General features: G+C 41.5%; 1 protein-coding gene across 4 annotated transcripts in view; it reads left to right on the top strand.

Annotated features, from left to right (window-relative positions):
- The window catches only part of LOC137384450 (mitochondrial Rho GTPase 1), a 103,428-nt gene that overhangs the window by 72,351 nt on the left and 5,578 nt on the right, over positions 1-25,499 (top strand). For 3 of the 4 annotated variants that reach the window (XM_068058531.1, XM_068058529.1, XM_068058528.1), the window contains exons 17-19: positions 8,391-8,513; positions 12,262-12,464; positions 14,315-14,437. In XM_068058531.1, the coding sequence (XP_067914632.1) occupies positions 8,391-8,513; positions 12,262-12,464; positions 14,315-14,437 (449 nt within the window). The remainder of the gene's footprint in view (positions 1-8,390; positions 8,514-12,261; positions 12,465-14,314; positions 14,438-25,499) is intronic. The other variant, XM_068058530.1, reaches the window with a different exon arrangement.

The following is a 25,499-nucleotide window of genomic DNA, read 5'->3' on the forward strand; positions in this document are numbered from 1 at the left end:
TACTGTCATGGACAGAAGCATCTGCGGCAGACAGATTGGTGAGGACGAGGTCAAGTATGTTCTTCCCTCGTGTTGGTTCCTCCACCACCTGCCGCAGACCCAGTCTAGCAGCTATGCCCTTTAGGACTCGGCCAGCTCGGTCAGTAGTGGTGCTACCGAGCCACTCTTGGTGATGGACATTGAAGTCCCCCACCCAGAGTACATTTTGTGCCCTTGCCACCCTCAATGCTTCCTCCAAGTGGTGTTTAACATGGAGGAGTACTGAGTCATCAGCTGAGGGAGGGCGGTAAGTGGTAATCAGTAGGAGGTTACCTTGCCCATGTTTGACCTGATGTCATGAGACTTCATGGAGTCCAGAGTTAATGTTGAGGACTCACAGGGCAACACCCTCCCTACTGTATACCTCTGGTGGGTCTGTCCTGCCAGTGGAACAGGACATACCCGGGGATGGTGATGGCAGTGTCTGGGACATTGTCTGTAATGTATGATTCCGTGAGTATGACTATGTCAGGCTGTTGCTTGACTAGTCTGTGGGACAGCTCTCCCAACTTTGGCACAAGCCCCCAGATGTTAGTAAGGAGGACTTTGCAGAGTCGACAGGGCTGGGTTTGCCTTTGTCGTTTCCGTTGCCTAGGTCGATGCCGGGTGATCTGTCCGGTTTCATTCCTTTTTATTGACTTCGTAGCGGTTAGGTACAACTGAGTGGCTTGCTAGGCCATTTCAGAGGGCATGTAAGAGTTAACCACATTGCTGTGGGTCTGGAGTCACATGTAGGCCAGACCAGGTAAGGACAGCAGATTTCCTTCCCGAAAGGACATTAGTGAACCAGATGGGTTTTTACAACAATCGACAATGGTTTCATGGCCATCATTAGACTAGCTTTTAATTCCAGATTTATTAATTAAATTCAAATTCCACCTTCTGCTGTGGTGGGATTCGAACCCATGTCCCCAGAGAAATACCCTGAGTCTCTGGGTTACTAGTCCAGTGATAATACCACTACGCCACCGCCTACCCAAAGTGGATTTGAGGCCACAATCCGATCGACCATGAACTGAATGGCAGAGCATGCTTGATAGAGCGGATGGCCTACTCCTGCTCATATTTCTTAAGTTCTTGCATTCTTATTCATTGTAAAAGTATTTACTTTCTGGCCAGGCAATGTCTAAGATGAAAATCTAATCAGCTTTTGAGCATATTTTTGAGAATTTGTAACCTCTACAACAGTATCTTTGGATTATTGTTCTGAATAGATGCTGCAGTGGAAAGTGCTGGCCCTTACCGCTGAATTTTCAACTTGGTTCTGTGGTTGCACTTTCATCTCCGAATCAATAGACTGTGGTACCGAGTCCCCCTCTCGGACTTAAACAGTTAACCTGGGTTGATGATTAAGTTCACCTTTCAGATGACACAATAAAGCATTACCTTGTCTGTCTGTTAAAATGGTTTAGATGGATATAAAATATCCCATGGCACATTTCCAATAAGTTCTCATGCTGTCCAGTGCGATATTCCTCTCAATCTTTTTCTTGTGGTGTTGGCTAGCAAGTAATTCATCACATTTTCTATTTGTGGAACATTGTTACAAATTGACAGCCATGTGCAGTTTTAACCAATTCAATTCGCTCCACATGACGTCAAGAAACAACTGAGGGCACTTGACACAGCAAAGGGCATGGGTGTCAACAATATCCTGGCTTTCGTCCTGAGGACCGATTCAGAACTAGCCGTGTCCTTATCTAAACTATTCAGTACAGCTGCAACACTGGCATTTACCCAACACTGAAAAGTTGCTCATTATGTCCCCTCCAAGACACAGCAATCAAGTTGATCACTCCATCCACTGTCTTAAACATCTTCTCCCTCCACCATCAGTGTATAGTGTGATTGCATCTACAAGATGCATTGCAGCAATTCGCCAAGACTTCTGCTGCAGCACCTCCCAAACCCACAGCCTCTGCCACCAAGCAAGACTGTGGCAGCAGATGTGTTTGTTCATCATTATCTACAAGTTTTCCCCCAAGTCATAAAACATCCTGACATGGAAATATATCACCGTTCCTTCATTGTCACTGGGGCAAAATCCTGGAGCTCCCTATCGATCAACATTCCGGGAACACCTTCACCACATGGACTGCAGTGGTTCAAGAAGAGAGCCCACCACCACCACCTTCTCAAGGTCAACTAGAGATGGGCAATAAATACGGGCCATACCAGTATCCCAAGAATGCAACAGTAATTGCTGATCAAAAATATTCATTGTTTTTGGAGTCCTTTGGGACATCAGAGGGGGCTGTTTAGCCCCTATATAAATGCAGGTCTGTTTTTCTGGGGGGTTTTTTACAAATAACCTTATTCAAAAATTCAAATGACTTCAGTCTTGCAAGTCTACTTTAAAGACTATTTAATTGCATTCTTTGTTTGCAGGATACATGTGTGTATCAACCAGTTTAAATATTGCTCACTGATACCTTGCTAGTGCAAAGTCAGCTGACTTCAGCAGTTGCAGGCTTTGGGATACTGGATTTCAGTTGTCCTTCTAAGGAAAATAGGCTGTTCAGTGACTTTTGTTAGCCATCTGGTAAAGTTATACTTGGGCTTGGTTGTTTTGCACACCTCCATGACCAAATGAAGCACCCATAGTTTGACACACAAAGGGTGGTCACAGAGGTAAATGATGCATGTCAGGTGAACTCATCAAGTGAGAACCAGGCCAAATACAATAAGTTGAGAGGGGAGGTGAAGTGTCATAGAGTTATACAGCACAGAAACAGGCCCTTTGGCCCTTCAGGCAGTGTGTTCCAGATTCCAACCACCCTCTGGGTGAAAAAAAAGTTTCCTTAAATCCCCTCCAAACCTTCTGCCCCTTACCTTAAATCGGTGCCCCCTGGTTATTGACACTTCCGCTAAGGGAAAAAGTTTCTTCCGATCTACCCTACCAATGCCCCTCATAATTATGTATACCTCAATCGGTTCCCTCTTCCCCTGCCCCCCCCCCCCCACCCCAGCCTTCTCTGCTGTAAGGAAAACAACCCTAGCCTATCCAGTCTCTCTTCATAGCTGAAATGCTCCAATCCAGGTAACATCCTGGTGAATCTCCTCTGCATCCTCTCCAGTGCAATCACATCCTGACTATAGTGTGACGACCAGAACTGTACACCGTACTCCAGCTGTGGCCTAACTAGCGTTTTATACAGCTCCATCATAACCTCCCTGCTCTTGTATTCTATGCCTCGACTAATAAAGGCAAGTATCCTATATGCCTTCCTAACCACCTTATCTACCTGTGCTGCTGTCTTCAGTGATCTATGGACAAGTACACTAAGGTTCCTCTGTACTTCCAAGGGTCCTACTATCCATTGTATATTCCCTTGCCTTGTTAGTCCTCCCAAGATGCATCACCTCTCACTTCTCAGGATTAAATTCCATTTGCCACTGCTCTGCCCATCTTACCAGCCCATCTATATCGTCCTGTAATCTGAGGCTTTCCTCCTCACAATTTTCGTGTCATCTGTGAACTTACTGAACATACCCTCCTATACTCACACCTAAATCATTAATGTACACTACAAACAGCAAGGGTCCCAGCACCGATCCCTGTGGTACATCACTGGTCACAGGCTTCCAATCGCAAAAACAACCCTCGACCATCACCCTCTGCCTCCTGCCACTAAGCCAATTTTGGATCCAATTTGCCAAATTGCCCTGGATCCCATGGGCTCTTACCTTCTTGACCAATCACCCATGTAGGACCTTAGAAAAAGCCTTACTGAAGTCCATGTAGACTACATCAACTGCTTTACCCTCATCTACACACCTAGTCACCTCCTCGAAACATTCAATTAAATTTGTTAGACATGATCTCCCCCTGACAAAGCCATGCTGACTATCCCTGATTAATCCCTGCCTCTCCAAAGTAGAAAGAGGAGGAGTGGGGCCTATTAGGGACAGAGAGAGTTATATACTTAATGAGTACGTTCTAGCAGTGCTCACAAAGGAAATGGAGGCTGACAAAATATCAGTAGAAGCAGAGAGAGTAGAGGCAATGAATAGGATAAACATTGAGAGGGGGGAGGTACTAAAAAGGCTGGCCATGCTTTGGGTAGATAAGTCACCTGGTCCAGATGGCTGGCATCCCAGGTTGCTAAAGGAAGTGGAGATGGAGATAGCGGAAGAGCTTACCATAATCTTCCAGTCTTCCCTGGATACAGGGGAGGTGCCAGAGGATTGGCAAGTGGCAAATGTGACACCCTAATTCAAGAAAGGGTGTAAGGACAGTCCTAGCAATTACAGGCATTATAGTTTGTTTAACATCAGTGATGGGTAAGGTTTCAGAAACAATAATCCAGAAAAATATCAACACACACGGGTAAGTTGAGGATAGCCAGCATAGATTTGTCAAAGACAGATCATGCTTGACAAATCTAATTGAATTTTTTGATGAAGTGACAGAGAAGGTTGATGAAGGGATGTGATGGATGTTGTTTTATATGGATTTTTAAGGAACTGTGTAATAAGGTACCACATAAAAGGCTGATTAAGAAAATTGAGGCTCGTGGAATAGGAAGGCCAGTGTCCAGTTGGATAAAAAGTTGGCTGAAGGAAAGAAAACAGCAAGTCGTATTAAATGGTTGCTTTTCAGACTGGAAGACAGTAGACAGGAGTGTTCCCCAAGGGTCAGTGCTGGAACCAGTGCTTTTTTTGCTATATATAAATGACTTGGATCTTGAAATACAGAGTAGAATCTCAAAATTTGCTGATGACACCAAACTTGGAGGAGCAGCAAACAGTGACATAGATAGACTAGCTGAATGGGCAGAGAGGTAGCAGATGGGATTTAATACTGACAAGTGTGAGGTGATACACTTTGGCACAAGGAATAGGGAGAGGCAATATATACTTAATGGCACAGTTCTAAAGTATGCAGGAACAGAGGGACCTGGGGGTGTTTGTGCATCAATCTTTGAAGGTTGCAAGACATTGAGAGTAGTTATTAAAGCATATGAGATCTTGGGCTTCATAATGGAGCCCTTATGAAGGAGACATTGGAGTACAAAAGCAGGGAAGTTATGCTGAACCTTTATAAAGCTCTGGTTAGGCCCCAGCTGGAGTATTGCATCCAGTTCTGGTCACCCCACTTCCGAATGGATGTGAGCGTCCTAGAGAGGGAGCAGAGATTTACCAGAATGATTCCAAGGTTCGGTTTGAAAAGCTGGGTTTGTTCTCCTTCAAACAAAGGAGATTAAGGGGATATTTAATAGAAGTGTATAAGATTATCCCAGGTTTAGATAAGTTAGACAAGGAAAAGCTGTTTGTAACTAATGGTACAAGGACTAGGGCAAGTTTTGGGCAAAGGATGCAGGGACAATGTGAGGAAGCACTTTTATTTTTTACACAGCAGGTGGTAATGACCGGGAACTCACTGCCCACAAAGGTGATGGAAGTGGAGACAATCAATGACTTCAAGAGAAAATTGAATGGCCACCTGAGAGAAATAGACTTGCAGGGCTACGGAGATCGAACATGGAGTGGGACTGACTAGATAGCTCCATGGAGAGCTGGCATGGACTTGATGGGCTGAACGGCCTCCTTCTGTGCTGTAAATGACTCTAGGTAATCTACCAGAGGCAGCAGGTGACAGTGAAACTGTACTCCAGCAAGAATCAGCAGAGGGAAAGAAGACTGGGGAAGGCAATGGGGGGAGAGAGAGGGGTTTTTCAATCTTAATGTAAGATCTATATTAATATTTACTGTGAGAAATACAAGTTACTGTTAGAAATAACTTTGTTCAAGTATTCATATCACCTGTTTCTGTGCTAAGAGTTCCTGTGAAGTTGCATTAAGATAAATCATTGTTTGCAGAATTTTGTTATAGTGATGGAAGTTCCAGTTCAGCAGAGGAAATATTTTACATACAATTAAAATGGTGCTAACCTGCTGGAATTCAAATGGCGTTTCTCTTTTCAGTGTTGCAGATGTATGGTACAAGAAAGGTATATATCCTCCAGTATTAGAATTTAAACTAGGCACACTTGTGTACATACATACATACACACACACACACACACACACACACACAAATTTTATGGAGGGTACGGGGGTCTCAGCCAACGGCGAGAGACCTGCATTGCCTCCTTTGAGAATGGCTCGTCATTCGGTGGGCCTATCAGGCACTTGAGAGGCCATCGGCGGGCCTTTCCCCGGAGTGGGAAGTCCCGCCCGCTGAGAGCTGCCAGCCAGTCCGAGGCCAGCAGCTCTTTTGTTTGACAGCGACACCAGGGACTCAGTTGCTGCTGCCGGAACAGCACCCGCCGGAGGCCTGGGATCACAGCGACCCAGGGCCAGAGATGAGTAATGGCAGGGTGGGGGTTGCGGTGGATGGGGATGTAGTGAGGTCAGCAGCAAGGGCAGAGGGTGGCTCTCAACAGGCACTCCCCCTTTCCCGATGTCCAGTCCCTTGATCAGGCACTGAGTGCCTTTGAACAAGGGACTCCCCACCAGGAGACCATAAGGAACCAAGCACAGGTTTGCATATCGTGCTCCCCACGTGTTGACAGGTCCTCCCGCTGCTGGGTTAATACCAGCGGTGGCAGGAAAAGGTCCTTATTTGGGCATTAATTGCCCCTTAAGGTCCTCAATTGGTGGCAGGGTTGGAAGACTGTCCGCAGGCCTTCCCGCCACAGACTTAATCGGGGTGGAGGCGGGAAGGTGGCTGGGTCCCCACCCGATTTAAATGTCCTCCCCACATCCAAACTCCCTACTGAGGAGAGCCTAAAATATCGCCCACACACACATGCTCTCACTCTCTTTCTTTCCTAGTTAAATCCCAAGGTTCAAAAGCCAGATATTGCAGCAGCAGCACCAAGAGGGAGTGGTATGTGTGGCTAGAAGGCAGTATTGCAAAAAGTAGAGTCAAGGAAGGAGAAAAGGCCATTCAACTGTATTTCCTATGTTCCTTTGACTATATTGACCTTACTTGTATTTAAAGGAAAGTTAAATAACCACGTGAGCGAGGAAGGAATAGAAGGATATGTTGATGGGGTTAGCTGAAGAAGGGTGGGAGGAGGCTCTTGTGGAGTATAAGCACTGGCGTGGACCTGTTAGGACAAATGGTTCCAGTGCTGTAACTACTTTGTATCTTTGTACATGGTGAATTATTCCAAGTGTTTATTATCTCTTCAGTAAAGTTTTTAGCTTTTATGTATCTTAAGCCCAAATTAATTTAAAATAAATTTATGTCCTCTGCTCCTATGAACGTGACTTACCTTGAAATTTTCTGGTTTCATTTTTCATGGAAGCCCTCTTCCACTTAACTTCTCTTTAGACTGAGAGGCTATATCTTATAGTGCACTCCTCTTACACTTTGGATTTATCATTTTGTTATCATCAGTGCACATCAATCCATTTTGAAGCATGGTGACCAATTCTGAGCACCTTTATTAAGTATGGTCTGACCAGTGCATTGCAATACTACAAGTTCGCAAACCTTGTGCCTGAAAAGTTTTTCTGGCACCTACTAATATTAAACACTGGTGTTAATTAACGCCTCACTATTTTACATACAAGCATATGAATTAGGAGCAGAAGCAGGCCACTCAACCCCTCAAGGCTGCTCCGCCATTTAATAAGATCATGGCTGATCTGGTTGCAGCCTCAACTCCACATTCCCGCCTACCCCCGATAACCTTTTCATCCCCTTGCTTATCAAGCATCAATCTACCCCTGCCTTTAAAAATATTTAAAGACTCTGCTTCCACTGCCATTTGAGAAAGAGAGCTCGAAAGACTCATTACCCTCTGAGAGAAAACATTTCTCCTCATCTCTGTTTTAAATGGACAACCCTCATTTTTAAATAATGACCCCTTGTTCTAGATTCTCCCACTAGGGAAAACATCCTTTCCACATCCACCCTGTCAAGACCCCTCAGGATCTTATACGTTTCAATCAAGTCGCCTTTTACTCTTCTAAACTCCAGCGGATGCAAGCCTAGCCTGTCCAACCTTTCCTTAAAAGACTGCCCGCCCATTCCAGGTATTGGTGTAGTAAACCATTGAACTACTTCCAATGCATTTACATCCTTCCTTAAATACGGAAACCAATAATGTACACCTATTTATCACTTATCTATCTATACCTATCGTTGTACCAGATGTTTCCCAATTAATGGCATAAGACTTGCCTGTCAGTAAGCATACACAACCACTGTTTATTGTTAACTTTCTATTTGGTAGATTGCCCTAGAATTCTAATATTGGCAGTTGTACCACTGATGTAAAATTGAAACAACTACTCCTTTTAATTTTTCCAGTTTGGGGTTTTAACTTGAATTCTGTTTTAACATTTTTTTAAAAACAAAGCATGACTAAATTTGTATTTCTTTTCCTTTCAAGTTACACGAAGTTTTGTCCGACTCTGAATTTATTACTGCCTCTGATACTGCTTGTGATGTTGTTTGTTTGGTGTATGATGTCAGCAATCCCAAATCATTTGATTATTGTACAAGGATCTTCAAGGTATGCAAATCCTTATGCTAATGTTTTTCTTTCTCAGTTTATTTTATATCTGCATGATTCTGACCACATTTTCCTGTTTCCAAAATCTCTACCAGTATTTTGTGTATTTAATAGTGAAAGAGGGTTGTGAAATTTAATGATTATCTAGCAGACTTTGAGAAAAAATTTTGACTGTTCAATTAGTTGTTGGTTTATGCAACTATAACTTAACCAAGCAAATGGATACTCTGCTCTTAAAACAAAAAAAGCCTACACTTATTTCAGTCTTGGCCTGCAGAGCATCCCCATTCCCTCTTATCGGTGGCAGGATCTTCCCTTAGCACTGTCTCATCACGCACCATCCCTGTGGTAATCTGCTTGCAGCCAATGCCATATCACTAAGTAGGACTGTAAGTGATGTTCATGTGAGCAATTCACCTTTCTATTTTCTCCCTGTGAGGAAGTGCACACGTCCACTTCGTGTATCTCAACACATACTAACTACCACCCCATCTCCAAAGTTCTAGAACATGTCCCCACCCAACTCTGCCCATCACTCCTTGCTCAAATCCTGTCAGTCCAGCTGACAGTCACGTCTGTGCTGGTCAAAGTCACCTGACACAATTCTGTGACAGGAATCATGGTGCATCATCTTTGCTCCTTGACTGGAGTTGAGCATTCAACCTGCTCTACTGCCGAAACCTTCGTGGCCCATCTCTGTATCACTCCCATAATGTGGTTCTATTCCTGTCACAGTCAGTACAGCTGTACCTCTTGCTATAGAGGGAGTGCAGCAAAGGTTTACCAGACTGATTCCTGGGATGGTGGGACTGACATATGAGGAGAGATTGAGTCAGTTAGGATTATATTCGCTGGAGTCCAGAAGAGTGAGGGGGGGATCTCATAGAAACCTATAAAATTCTAACAGGACTTGACAGGGTAGATGCAGGAAGGATGTTCCTGATGGTGGGGGAGTCCAGAACCAGGGGTCATAGTCTAAGGATATGGGGTAAACCTTTCAGGACTGAGATGAGAAATTTCTTCACCCAGAGAGTTGTGAGCCTGTGGAATTCGCTACCACAGAAAGCAGTTGAGGCCAAAACATTGAATGTTTTCAAGAAGGAGTTAGCTATAGCTCTTGGGTCTAAAAGGATCAAAGGGTATGGGGCGAAAGCAGGAGCAGGTTACTGAGTTGGATCAGCCATGATCATAATGAATGGCGGAGCAGGCTTGAAGGGCCGAATGGCCTAATCCTGCTCCTATTTTCTATGTTTCCAGTAATGGCTTCTCCACTACCCACAAAGTTACCTCTGGTGCTCGCAAAGACTCTATCTGTAGCTCCCTCCTCTTCCTCATCATGTGTTGCCCCTCAGTGGGGTTATTGTAATATGAGGTTAGCTTTCATATGCTGACAGTACACAGCTTTGCCTCTCCTCTATTACCATTGATTTCATGTCTGTTGCTGTGCTGTTTGGCTTCCTAATGGGGTGAGCCAGGATTTTTTGCAACTCAACATTGGTAAGGCATCCTGTTGGTCAGAAACTCCATGCGTTATCTATTGATCCCATCTCTTTTGTGGCCTCTTGATCAGCCAGATTAGTGTATAAGCTCCAGAGTCCTCCTCAACCCTGAGCTTGGCCTCAAACCTCATATCCAATCCATCACCAACACTACCTATTTTCACCTCATTGGTTGGTTGTCTCTGACCCCCATTGGTGCTGAAATCCTCATTTATATCTTCTTCACCTCCAGATTCATTCGTCTCTGTTCATTCAGAACTCAACCATGGATCGAGTCTTCACTTATCTTTGTCAACTTCCACCTTGACTTGAAAATCTTCATCTTCCAATCCCTTCATGGTGTTGCCCCCCGCCCTATTTCTCTAAACTCCTCCCGTCCCCTCTCAGTTCTTCAGCCTTGGCCTGCAGAGCATCCCCATTCCCTCTTATCAGTGGCAGGATCTGGTGTTGAGGTGTGGAGCCCTCTCCCTAAATGCCTCCGTCTTTCTTCCCAATCTTCAAAAGCCTCCATAAAACCTATTCTTGAGCCAATGTCACTAAATTCTCTCTGACTGTGGTCTGATGTCCAACTGTGTAACATTGGAATGTTTTTCTATGATAAAGCTGCTGTACAAGGATAAATTATTCATGAAGAATACAGACCTCACTATAATCTAATGTGCTAAACTTAGTCTCCTAACTAAGGGTGGGGTCAGCCACATTCATATTGCATATAACTTAAGAAGTCCTGCTCTAAAGGGTGCCAGGCAGAGGAAAGGACATACCAGCTTTTATATTGTCATTAGTCATTTGGTTGCAGGACTGTATTTTTACTGTCGTATTTAGCGAGGTTAAATTCTTTGCTTGTCTCCAAGGGGGCGGAGCAAAGCATTCTCAGCTGTGTCACTTTACGTAAACCTTTTTTTCCTTTTCGAAAAGAACTAAACTCCATTTTAAACGTTTTTTTTTAGTATCCTTAGGATTTTAAAACAACAAAACCTTTAGTAACATTATCAACTTCAAAAGAAACCATCTCCATCAGGAAAGACAGCATTTTAGATTAAACTCCAATTGTTTCCAAACGTTTAGCATCTTTTGTAAGAGATTTTATACGACCAAGGTGATTCCAAATTCCAGTTCACGTCAATAAACGTTTAAAAGTTTTCCTCAACTTAACAGGTTAGTTAACCTTAACAGCATTAATTTAATTCAGACTTATTAACTTATAATACCACCACTGACCACCTCCAGGCGCTCACCCATTGTCTCGCGAGACAAGGAGGCCAAAGACATTTATCAACTATGCAATATAACAAAAGAATGCCTGATACCAACTGGGAAAAATAATTTACACCCATAGCAAATGTATTGTAGAAAATGTGATTACCTTTGTGCACTTGAATAATTTTAAGGGAATTGTTGTGCAATGTGATTGTGTTTCAATGTGCAATATGGAGTAGTCGGGTACATTTTGTACCTGCAATTACCTTGCTTCAGTGCCTAATCTCCACTGTGGTATTGAGATACACCAAGTGGAAGTGGGGGAAAATAGAAAGGTGAACTGCTCCCATGAACATCACTTTACAGTCCTACTTGAGCAATATGGCATTGGCTGCCAGCAGATCACGGGGATGGTGCATGATGAGACAGTGCTAAGGAAAGACAGAAAATAACTTCTTTAAAAAAGCTAATTTTACATCAGTTCCTTTTGTGATTCAATTGGTCCCGGTAACATGTAATTGAGCGACACAGATCAGGAAGGCTACAGGTTGAGTTCCACATCTGTGCTACGTTAGCTGGTGGCAATAGGTATGCTATAGTTGATCTCCGTGCAAGGAAGGGGAATGTAGCCAGGATTCTTGTTCCTGTTCCTAATCACTGTCCACCACTGAAAAGTGTGCACATGTGATCATCAGATGAGGATGAAATGAAGCTCAGTTGTGACAACACTGAGTCAAGTAGCCTGCCGAGACTTACTGTCTCGGTTCCTAGTAAGTTATGACTACTTGGCAAGGCACCAGAATCCATGGAATCATATCCCAGCATGTATCAAGAAAGAAGCAGAAAAGAAAGTTGGCAAAGTTATCACTTTTACAATGTTATAAATATAATTGTCTTAAAAACCATTATTGAAACTTCAATCCAGTTCAATTTATAAGCTATTTCTAAACCTAGCATAAAAGTTGATGAATGAACAAGTATTAATTAATCTCTCTCATTATAGCTGACACTTCAACTAATGAGGATTTTTTTTTTTTGGATGACTATAGCAACACTTCATTGATGGCAAAACACCATGTATTATTGTAGCTGCTAAGTCAGACCTGCATGAAGCTAAACAAGATCATAGCATTTCTCCCGCTGAGTTCTGCAGCAAACACAAAATGCCACCACCTCAAAGTTATACCTGCAACAGTGTCGGCACACCAAGCAAAGACTTCTTTGTCAAAGTGACTACCATAGCCATGTATCCGTAAGTATAGAACATCAAGCCACAACAATGCTGCATGTGTCATGTTAAGATCACCATCGTTAGCTATAGACTGAAGCGGTGTTTTAGAAGTTGATCTGAAATAATAGGGAGATATTCTGCAAATCTGGAATGAAAATGATCATAAATGAATAAAATAGATTGTGAGTTGCTCCACATTTTAAAGGTGGAATTTCAGTGAGGACTAACTTACAACAAAACCTTAGAACCAATTTTTGGAAGAGTATTAGTTACTTTTTTATTTTTTTTAAAGTAAGCACTGATGGAGCATCAGCAGGGGAATTTGCATAGGCAAGAGTTAGCACGTGCCCAAAGGGATGATGATGAGTTTACATCTGTGGATTCAGTGAGTGTTTTGATGGTGGGGGGATTGTTGACACGGAATGTTGTCCTTTCAGTTAGGCTATTCAATACCTCACGCTGTCAGGCTCACACCTCTTCCCAGATATTTTTCTAATGTCAGTACTCACTGCTTAAACATTTGCAGAGAAAGTCAGCCGTTGAAATTTCTAGCCTTTTTTAAATTGTGTTCTCCACAACTCGGTACAGTACCTTTCTGCTAGTGCTTTGCTTTAAAAGTGCAAGCCCATAGATTGAAGAGAAGCTGCCTTATGTTTCTTGCAAAAGTGATTATAATTTCTGGCAGTTTCAGTTGAGTGGTGGAAAGTTTGCTAGGCTGATATGGCGCTTTACATGGAGGAGAGTTGAGTTGGCTTTTTGTTGCCCTTGCGTTCTACAATTCAAGAGCATTATGGGCTAAAATTCCAATTTTATAGGACTAGAATGGTGGCTGCAAAATTGTTCAAATGTACATACCGCACAAAAAAATAATGTTTCAGCTATGACGCTTTCTTCAGATTGGTGTATGTAAAGAACAAATCTTCTGTTCACTGCAGGTTCTGCCTGAAGTCTGCCTCAGAGCTGAAATGTTCCTAATGTTTTCCTTCCACGGGGTGTTTACTCAAAGGGAAATTTTAGACCCTTTACTATTGCACCAAAGGTAATAGATTGGAGAGGTTGAAGCTGTAAATGAGCCCCTCAGAGGCACCGATCTCTTATCAGTCAAAACACAGTCCAGTCTACTGGGCTACACGCTGCATTGTACAGAAACAAGACAAAATTCATCAATCCTTGCGTTATGACGCAGAATATGCTGTCATTGGCATTCCACTGTTCTGCAACATTTTTATAATCTCTCAATCCAGTTATTTGCAGAATGCCTGTATTATCAGGACAATCTAAAACATTACTTCCTTCCCTCTTTGTAGCAGGTGATGAAATTAAATGCATGCAGATGACTTCTGAAATGTGTAATAACTGCAGGCAGTTGACAGTATGACAGCTGGCATCTGGTTTCAATCGGAATTGAATTACTTGGGTTCATCCCTGATGTGTTTTTTTTTCCTTTTTTTTACAAAATGGGCAAAACTTTGTAAAATAACTCTTAAACTTCAACAGAGAAATGGCAGCCAGTAATGCAGTAGATTATTACAAAGGCTTGGTACTTTCTTTCAAACCCAGGATAGTTGGAACTGCTGCAGTCGCACATTATCTTCTAAACACAACAAAAAATCCTTGTATGTCGCGAGTGCTTTTAATTTTTTTGTTTTGTCATTACTCTATCTGGTCGGTCTTGTAAGATTTACTTCCTCCGGTCATATAGGATTGTCGCATGTTTTTGTGTGTTCTCCTCATGGGGACTTGCTGAAATGTATTCAGAACTAGTGTTGGACTTATGGTACCTTTGCAATTGTTCTCCAGAACGATATGAATCTACATTTTTTTTTTTTTGTAAGAAAACTCAACTGCCTTACTTCTGTGTGTTTTCGCAGCCATGCCCGGTTACGCTGTTTATGCACCTGCAACAGGTGTACATTTTGCATCTGTCAGAACTTCCTCAACTCAGACTTGCTGCAATCTGTAAAGACCAAATTCTTCACTGCAGTTCTTAACAGGTTCTTCATTTTATTTACTGGGTTTCAGAAGGTTTTTTTTTATTGTGTTTTTCAAAGGTGGGGGGTTGCAGGGAGGAGAGCAATCTTCAAAAGTCAGCTTCACTCAGCATATCCACTGAATTATTTACATTTTCAAGGCTTTAATTTTGTGGGACTTAAAAAAAAAAATTATCTTTATTGGGAAAAAAAACCTTTGAAGCCCTTTGACTTCACATGCAAGAATAATGGTGCCCATTGAAATATGCTTTTCAACAAGATTACTATATGGTGTTCTTTTAACATGACGGTATACTCCAGTCCTTATCTGATGATTTTATTGATAATTGGCTTGCAAGTCTGAAAAGAATGTCGGTTGAAGGAAGGATATTAAATGTATTGGGCAGACACCATGTCAAAAGGAAGCTAATTCAATGGACTCTGCCACATTTACACTGTACAATAGGCATCAACGCATTGTGATGTTTCCTACCTCTTGTTACGTGTGCAAAATATTAGTTTCTCATAAGTTGGTAGTTAGATTGCCTTGAGGAGATGCTCTTTCTCTGGTAGTACTGTACGTTAGCCAAAATGGCTGCATAGCCAACTTTTTAAAGAATAAAAAGAACTCTGCAGCACTGAATGATCAAAGTTATGGATAGGCATTGATTAAGTTTGTGTGGTGCGCTGCTTTCCTCTATTCGGGAGTACTGTGAGTTAGTATAATCATGGTTGTCAATTAACTGTTGTAACTGAACTATCAATATCACTGTCTCTTGATCAAAACTTGTTACCTTGCTTTATGGAGAATCCAGCTAGGGGGCAAAGTGTTAAACCTAAATCTGAGGTGCTAGTTTTCAAAGTAAAAGAAGCTTGATAGATATTCCCTTTTCTGGGTCCTCCTCAGGAATACTGAGGTGAGGTATCCACGGCAGTCCTTTATCGGACGTTTTTAAATCTCCAGCAAGGGTTTGATCCATCGGGAGCTCTGTAGATAATATTTGTAAAGTAGGCATTGGTGATTTATGTAGAGGTAGTTGCATATCACCTTATCGCATCTGTCAGAATATCCTAAAGTGCTGAACAAACAGTAAGTTACTTTGCAGTGTGTTGACTTTTATATGTCAAACATGGTAGCCATTTTGCAAGATCTCATCAACAGCAGAAAGATAAATGACTAATTGATCAGTTTTGCTGATGTTGATTGAGGAAAAAAGGTTGGAAAGTATACCAGGAGAAACATTTTGCTCTTCGAACATTGTAGGGGATCTTTAATGTCTACCAGAGCCACAGGAACAGGCAGACAGGTCCTCGGTCTTGCATCCCTTCTGAAGTTCTGCACTTGAGCGTCAGGCTAGATCATATGCTGAAGTAGTGGATTAGGACTTGAACCTAACCCTCTGACTCAGTGGTGAAAGTGCTTCCAACAGAGCACCCACAAAAACTGCATTTTGAGTACAATTCCTCTTTCATTCCATTTAACCACTAGTTCTGTAGTTTAAAATTAGGGGAGGCGGTGGCGTAGTGGTATTGTCACTGGACTAGTAACCCAGAGACCCAGGGTATTGCTCTGGGGGCATGGGTTCAAATCCCACCACAGCAGAAGGTGGAATTTGAATTCAATTAATAAATCTGGAATTAAAAGCTAGTCTAATGACGGCCATGAAACCATTGTCGATTGTTGTAAAAAACCCATCTGGTTCACTAATGTCCTTTTAGGGAAGGAAATCTGCTGTCCTTACCTGGTCTGGCCTACATGTGACTCCAGACCCACAGCAATGTGGTTGACTCTTACATGCCCTCTGAAATGGCCTAACAAGCCACTCAGTTGTATCTAACCGCTACAAAGTCAATAAAAAGGAATGAAAAACTCTCTTCCTACCCCCATGGACTGCAGCGGTTCAAGAAGGCAGCTCACCACCACCTTCTCAAGGGCAATTAGGGATGGGCAATAAATGCTGGCCTGGCCAGCGACACCCACATCTCATGAATACATTTTTAAAAATGAGGTGAGAGATGAGTCAGATGCATTTTTTCCTTTTGTAACACTTAGGATTATTTGTTATCAGATCAATTTCAAATTTGGCATTTTTAAAATTTTAGAACGCTTTGTCTCCGAATAGTACTCTAGTACAGCTTTACAGTGACCGCTCTATACATTGAGGCTGATCACATGTAATCTTTTATATAAACAAATGCTGAATGCACAGTTTAAATTGACACTTGGCTTTATTTAGCATGTATAGCTCCTGTACATAAATGTTGTAATTTAGATAAAGTGACAGCCCATTGAAACGTTAACTGTTTGAAAGTAGGGTGAGATGCACCAGTGATTGAGGAGCTGATGTTTACTTGTCTAGCATTTTAGTTAGGCATAGGAACCATATAAGAGGCATATTTTCAATATTTAAAATATAGTCTGGAAAAGATTTGCTGATATGATGCATGTACCTACTGTGTGTACATTTACTGTGTGTATATGCTCATTGATGAAAATAATTAAATATCCATTGTATAAATTATAAGTTTTATGTTATGTTGAACTTGTATAAGACACTAGTTCTGTGTCAGCTGGAGTATTGCGTCCAGTTCTGGTGCCGTACTTTAGGAAAGACGTGAGGGCATTGGGGAGAGTATACAAAAGATTCACGAGAATGGTTCCAGGGGTGAGGAACTTCAGTTATGAAGATAAATTGGAGAAGTTAGGACTGTTTTCCTTGGAGAAGAGAAGGCTGAGAAGTGATTTGATAAAGGTATTCAAAATCATGAGGAGTCTGGACAGAGTAAATAGAGAGAAATTGTTCCCACTTGCAAAAGGATCGAGAATGAGAGGGCACAGATTTAAAGTATTTGGTAAGAGAAGCAAAGGTGGCATGAGGAAAAACTTTCACGCAGAGAGTGGTTAAGGTCTGGAATGCACTGCCTGAGAATGTGGTGGAGGCAGGTTCAATTGGAGCATTCAAAAGGGAATTGGACAGTTATATGAAAAGGAAGAATGTGCAGGGTTACATGGAGAAGGCGGGGGGGAATTGAAGCGAGTGAAGGGACTGCATTCGCCTGGTTCCATTCCTGTCTGTCTAATCGTAGCCAGAGAATCTCCTACAATGACTTTTCTGCCCACTCCTGCACAGCTACCTCGGTATTCCCAAGGGACCCTCCTTAGGACCCTCCTGTTTCCCATCTACATGGTACCCCTCGGTGATATCATCTGAAAGCACATCAGTTTCCACAATAATGACGCCCAGCTCTACCTCACTATCACCTTTTTAGACCCCTCCACTGTCTCGAAATTGTTACATTGCTTGGCTGCCTTCCAGTACTGATGCACAGAAATGTCCTCCAACTAAATATTAGGAAGACGAAATCCATTGTCTTCAGTCCTTGTCACAAACCCTGCTCCCTAGCCACTGACTGCATCCCTGTCCCTGGCAAATGTCTGAGGCTGAACCAAACTGTTCACAAGCTTGGTGTCATATTTAGAATTCAGCAAAGGAGGACAAAGGGATTGATTAAAAAGGGGGAAATAGAGTATGAGATCAAGCTTGCAGAAAACATAAAAACTGACTGTAAAAGCTTCTATAGATATGTGAAGAGAAAAAGATTAGTGAAGACAAATGTGGCTCCCTTACATTCGGAAACGGGGGAATTTATAATGGGGAACAAAGAAATGGCAGACCAATTAAATACATACTTTGGTTATGCCTTCACAAAGGAGGACACAAATTACCCCCCAGAAATGTTAGGGAACCAAGGGCCTAGTGAGAAGGAGGAACTGTATGAAATCAGTATTAGTAGGGAAATGCTGTTAGGGAAATTGATGGGATTGAAGGCCGATAAATCCCCGGGGCCTGATGATCTACATCCCAGAGTACTTAAGGAAGTGGCCCTAGAAATAGTAGATGCATTGCTGATCATTTTTCAAAATTCTATAGACTCTGGAACAGTTCCAACGGATTGGAGGGTAGCTAATGTAACCCTACTATTTTAAAAAAAAAAAAGGAGGTAGAGAGTAAACAGGGTATTATAGACTGGTTAGCCTGACATCAGTAGTGGGAAGAATTCTAGAGTCCATTATAAAAGATGTAATAGAGCATTTGGAAAACAATGACATGATTGGACAAAGTCAACATAGATTTACGAAAGGGCAATCATGCTTGACAAATCTACTGGAATTTTTTGAGGATGTAACTAGTAGAATAGATAAGGGAGAAGCAGTGGATGTAGTGTATTTGGACTTTCAGAAGGCTTTCGATAAGATCCCACATAAGAGATTAATGTGTAAAATTAAAGCACATGGGATTGGGGGTAAGGTACTGATATGGATAGAGAACTGGTTGGCAGACAGGAAACAAAGAGTAGGAATAAATGGGTCTTTTTCCAAGCGGCAGGCAGTGACTAGTGGGGTATCGCAGGGATCAGTGCTAGGACCCCAGCTATTCACAATATATGTTATTGATATAGATGAGGGAATTAAATGTAATATATCCAAGTTTGCAGACGATGCAAAGCTGGGTGGGAGTGTGAGCTATGAGGAGGCTGCAGAGAACCTCCAGTGTGATTTGGACAGGTTGAATGAGTGGGCAACTACATGGCAGATGCAATATAATGTGGATAAATGTGAGGTTATCCACTTTGGTGGCAAATACAGAAAGGCAGATTATTATCTGAACGGCGATAGATTGGGAAAGAGGGAGGTGCAGCGAGACCGAGGCATCCTTGTGCACCAGTCACTGAAAGTTAGCATGCAGGTGTAACAGGCAGTTAAGAAGGCAAATGGTATGTTGGCCTTCATAGCAAGAGGATTCAAGTACAGGAGCAAGGATGTCTTGCTGCAATTATACAAGGCCTTGGTGAGACCACGTGTAAAGTATTGTGTGCAGTTTTGGTCTCCTTATCTGAGGAAGGATGTTCTTGCTATGGAGGGAATGCAGCGAAGGTTTACCAGACTGATTCCTGGGATGGCAGGACTGACGTATGAAGAGAGATTGGGTTGATTAGGCTTGTATTCGCTAGAGTTTAGAAGAATGAGAGGGAATCTCATAGAATCCTACAAAATTCTAACAGGACTGGACAGACTAGATGCAGGAAGGATGTTCCCGATGGCGGGGGAGTCCAGGACCAGAGGTCACAGTCTATAAGGGGTAAGCCATATAGGACTGAGAAGAGGAGAGATTTCTTCACCCAGAGAGTGGTGAACCTGTGGAATTCTCTACCACAGAAAGCAGTTGAGGTCAAATCATTAAATATATTCAAGAAAGAGCTAGATATAGTTCTTGGGGCTAATGGGATCAAGGGATACAGGGAGAAAGCGGGAACAGGTTACTGAGTTTGGATGATCAGCCATGATTGTATTAACTGGTGGAGCAGGCCCGAAGGGTCAAATGGCCTACTCCTGCTCCTATTTTTCTATGTTTCTATATTTGACCCCAAAATGAGCTTCCGACCACATATCCACACCATTGCTAACACTGCCTATTTCCAGCTCCGGAATATTGCCTGACTGCTCCCGGCCTCGGCTCATCTGCTGCTGAAACCCTCATCCATGCCCGTTACCTCTGTACTTGACTATTCCAATGCACTCTTGGCCGCTCTCCTATTTTCCACCCTCCATGAACTTGATGCCATCCAAAACTCTGCTGCCCCTATCCTAACTTGCACCAAGTCCTGTTCACCCATCACCCCTTTGCTTGCTGATCTACATTGGCTCCCGGTCCTGCAAACCCTTGATTTTAAAATTCCCATCCTAGTTTTTAAATCCCAAATCCGCCCCCCCCCCCCCCCCCCCCCCCATGGTCTCGCATCTCCTCGAGCTCCACAACCCTCTGCGCTATACGCACTCCTCTAATTTAGGCTAATAGAATGTTATTGTTTATTGCAAGGGGAATTGAATACAAAAGTAGGGAGGTTATGCTTCAGTTATACAGGGCATTGGTGAGACCACATCTGGAGTACTGTGTATAGTATTAGACTCCTTACTTATGGAGGATGTAAATGCATTGGAAGCAGTTCAGAGAAGGTTTACGAGACTAATACCTGGAATGGGCAGGATGTCTTATGAGAAAAGATTGGACAGGCTAGGGGGTGAAAGGCTGTTGGAGGTAGGTGGGAACGTAGAGTTGAGGTTACAATTAGATCAGCCATGATCTTGTTGAATGGCGGAGCAGGCTCAAGGGGCCGAGTGGCCTACTCCTATTTCGTATTTTTGTATGGAAAAAGGCCTCTTGTGCATCCCTAATTTTAATTGCTCCACCATTGGTGGCCATGCCTTCAGCTGCTTGGGCCCTGGGCTCTGGAATTCCCTTCCTAAAGCCCTCTGCCTCTCTACCTCGCTTGCCACCTTGAAGATGCTCCTTAAATATCTCATTACACAACTTGATGTCATTTTGTTTAATAATGCTTCTGTGAAATGCTTTGGGGCATTTTATTGCATTAGAGGTGCTATATAAGTACAAGTTGTAATATATTTGAGCCCCAGTAAGTATAAAATACTGAACATTCTGGCATTGCTGTTTTAGTACTGCAACTGACGTCTCAAGTCAAGCTTATCTGTTTAAATCCTGGGCTGGAACTTGAACATACAACTTTTTGACTCGGGCAAGAATGCTACCAACACAATCTAACTATTGTCAGTAGGATTCTCTGATCAAATCTTTGGTCTCAGCCATGCCGGTCAGATACACAATTTATTTCTGCTGATTTGATCTCTGTTTCCCATTCTGTAGCAAATTTTTTATCCAGTTTGTAGAATCCTCTTTGATCCCATGAGAATTCATTTAAATCCCCAGACGAGAAGGAGGGAAAACTGAAGAAGCTAAAGTTTCCCAGTTTTCAGGTCCTGAGACAATGAGTTCAAGATGCTACGATTAATCTTGACGTTAACATAGGGAGAAGGATGCAAGGAGGAAGAATAGCATACGGGATGGGATATATTGGACCTTTTCAGAAAGTTGAGAGATGTCAACTATGTTTATAAACCCTTGATATTAAAAGATTTCAGTACTTTTATAAACTGGCTGTACTGCTATAAACACCCACCAGCTTGGATTTATATTCATTGCAAACAGTAGATGTGCTTCTGTACTTGCACTATAGAGATGAAGTTAACATCCGTATAATTTCTATGGCAATGCTTATAGCTTTATTTAAAGATTAGAATAATGTCAGCTATTTTATGTTACCAGTCCAAGCTTCCCACAAGAGCTCTTTATCTTCATTTTATACCTACTTGAAAGTTACAGCAGCAATCTCTTGTTGCAGTTGCTAATATATGCAAGTCTGTCTTAATTTTCACCATAGGTCCCAGACCCTAGCTCACAGTCTCTCTGCTTCTTTGCCATTCGATGTGAGAGAGCTCTAGTTTTAAACAATTAAACTGTCAACTCATTAGTTTTCTTCAAAAAACTAAACAAACAAACACATACTGCCATATAAATGGAATCCTGCATGTTAATCGGTGGGGTGCAGTGGATAATCCACTTGTGACCTATCCTGAAAAGGTGACTTGCAGCTTTGGCACTTGAGTTGTGATGTTTGAGTCAGTCGTGGACAGTTATCTTTTGATGGTAAATGCCCTCTTAAGATATTTCTCACCAATTCATGACACCCCTCATACCAACCCTTGCTCACAGGACCAAAGATTAAACTGCTTCTCCGGTGAAAATCTGGCTACTCTAATGTCCAGGGGCAAGTGAGCGAAGTGCCTCATTTTCATTCACGAGCTCTCTACAAAATTATGTAACTGAAATGAGTTATTTTGGAGTTAAATGCAGTATCCAGTATGTAGCTCCCTAAACTAGTTCAGAGATCATGTACAACCGCCTGAACTTGCAGACTAATTGGTACCAAATATACATGGAAAATATGTACCAGCTTATCCTTCCTTCAGGTAGGTGATGTAAATTGTAAACTGGGGACAACAAAAACAGTGGATATGCCATGAATAAGGCTGCTATTGAAGAATCATTAATAAACACAGGACTCCAGAGTACAACCAACTTGCTGTTCAGGGATGCTGAAATTTTGATCAAATGCCTCTCGTCACAAAAGCTGTGCATCTTCAAGATATTCAGTCTTCTAACTGAAACTACATCTACATGTTTACAAAATCAGAAATAGAATTTTTGAGAGTGATGGAAAGATAGGGATTTTTCTGAAAATGCTGTAGTTCAGCAAGTGCAGAGTTACTCTTCGGTTGGCAAACCTTACCATGTAGGTTAGAATACAGCAAACTACATATTTTAAAAACAATTGTAAAAAATTAATACCAATCAATTTTCTGTGTAGGAAAAGCTAGCAATATATTGCAATGCAGGAATACTTAATATTTTTGTTAAAAACCTGTTAGTTTACATTAGTCCAATGAGAGGTGTCATGGGTTAATTTGAAAATTACATTACCTCTGGTTCAGTTGGTTGTATTGTTTGATTTCTGTCTGCAATGCCCTTTGTCATTATTAACAGCTAGGGGGTAATGAGCTTTTCTTTGCTCTGGATCTGTTTTGGGAGTTCAAACCTTCATGCTAACAGTAATAAAAGGGATTTTTTTATGTACTGGGTATATGGGGAGTCAGGCAAACTATCTGTTTTAATTTGGAGCTTCATACCGGAGGTAAATTAGTCTCTTTGAAATTTGGCACCCTACTATCCTTCCCCACCCCAAGTTTGTCCTCGATAAAGACATGATATTGGTGGAACTTTCTAGAATTGTCGTCAGTTCATGTGTACCATATGTGGTACATTAAGCAAACCCTAAATCTGCAGAAAGTCTGTTAAACTAGAAAAAATAGCTCATGCACTGACTCAGTTGGCAATGCCTGTATTCAATTAACTCATACTACCCAGGTCCTGGGTTCAATTCCTGGCCCGTGATGAGTTAACTGAATACAGCCAGAGTAATGGCAGAGCCATTATAATTGCCTTAAATGCCAACAGGCTAAAGAGATTAAAATCAGCCAGAGTTCCCTCTCCTGATCACTATTAGTGCTAGAAGTGCCTGTTTGTAGATATCAAGAATTGCACTATTGTAAATTATTTTGTTACTATTTGGATGAAAAGTTTATTTTACTAAATCTGTTATTTATAAGGTACTAAAATAGATATTTTTTTTATTTGGCTTTTTGTTTAATAAACTCCTAACCTGCGAGATAAACAACAGTTCACATAATACATTAAATTAATTACTAACTTGTGATATTTTGAAAATGAGAAATTTTCAGTTTTTCAAATTGTCAGATTGAATTCCTTATTGAAAATTAAAACTAAAAAGTTTCAAAGTTATGAATCCTTTTCCTTGCGTCTTATTGCCGGAGTTGTTAGCTTCTCTTATTTTACAATAATGTTGACTGGATAATATGATAAAATGGACAGCAACTGCAAAAAAAAAAAAACCTTTCACTCACCTCATTTGAACAGGTAATTCGAATGGGAGATGGAATATAAATTTGGTAGTTCGAGTACAAGTTCATAGTTGAAATTTAAAAGTTTTTGTAATACAGGATCTATTATCAGAATTCTAATTGTAATTTTAGATCTCCAGATGAATGTGAATTGTTTGCCTTGTAGTGTACTTCGTGTTCTACCTTCATACATGTCAAAAAGTTAGATACTCCCAAACTGACATGCCATTTCAATTTTTTTAATCACAAAGCTTGATGGTTTGAACTACTGTTACTACACTTCCCATGGTGAAGCTAATGCCTCATTGTTGCATGCACAAGTGAAGACAAACTGGATAATTTAGTGCATCATAACATGTACTTTTTCTTTTAATTTTCTTTCTTTTAGGTGTCGTTTTTCATTTTGTGTTTGCCTGTCTGGCACTGTTTCTATTCCTCTTGCACCACATCACCACCTACTATATTGCATTTTGTCTGTTTGCCTGTTCTTCCTGACCCCCACCTGAAGTGTTATCTTAGATTTGGCTTTATTCATGAAGATGGAAAAAAATAGTTTGGCTGCTTTGGATGTATATGTGTTTTGGTTTTAACTTTTCTTGGCCCTTGCTAGCAGGATTTCACTTTGCTGGTATTTGAGCAATGTTGATGACTTGCAGGTTATTAGTACAAGAGATCTCTTGACATTTTGGTTCTAAATGTGTCTTTTTTATTTCTTATCTGATGGTATCAAAATGCACCATGATCAATTATTGGAAGGATCAGTTGGTTAATTGCTTTAATGTCATTCAGTTCTTGTTTGGAAGACTGTTGACTATTGTGTTTATTGAAAACAAATGCGGCAGTATCTTTTAATTTCCTATAAATATTTTTGTGACTAATTTAACTTTGGCAAACTTTACTTTTGTACCAGCACACTTCCTTAGTGCTTAACAGTCATTTCCATCAACATGTTCCTTACTCACTAGAAAACCTGGCAAAACAATGTGTAAAGAGATTACTGCTTTCCCTACTTCTCTTCATGCCCCCACCCCACCATCATTATTATATTGGCTTCTGCCAAGAGTATTGCAGCTTTTGTTTCTGAGTGAATGTAAATGCCTGTTGAGACTGGTATTCAGACTTGGGTGTCCTAGTTGAGATCTGCAGTGTTGTAACGACCTGTTAGTCATCTTTCGTCCATGCTGCAATGTAACTGCCCTCAAAGTGAAATGCAAGTGTAACTATCTTAAATATGAGGCTGTTGACTCTGAATTTTTACTGGCCTGAGCTTGGAGCTGTTACTTACTGTGTATAAATTCTTCACCTGATGTGGTTTATTAGATAAACTCTGAAAGTCTCTGAATTCATGTTTGTATTTTCTTCTTGCTGCTCTGCCCTCAGATGGCCAGTTTTTCCGAATGTCTTTGTTGCCGCTGTTCACATCATTGTCTGCTGGTGTTTGAGGCCCACTGCATCAATAACCTCTGAACCATAATCAGGATTCTTGTTAACCCTAAAGGATTCTCTAACTTGCATTGACTTTTCCTAACTTGAATTAACTAGGCATGAGCATGCTCAGTTAGCAAGTGACTGCAGCCATTTGACACTAACAGGCTATTGTATTGATGTAAGCCTTTGTTATCATTGATCATTTGATGAGGTTAACAGAGCAGAGATTTACTTGTGATCAAAATAACAGGTGACTGGAAGACT

The sequence above is a fragment of the Heterodontus francisci genome, chromosome 26, assembly GCF_036365525.1.
Source record: "Heterodontus francisci isolate sHetFra1 chromosome 26, sHetFra1.hap1, whole genome shotgun sequence".
NCBI classification, from domain to species: Eukaryota; Metazoa; Chordata; class Chondrichthyes; order Heterodontiformes; family Heterodontidae; genus Heterodontus; species Heterodontus francisci.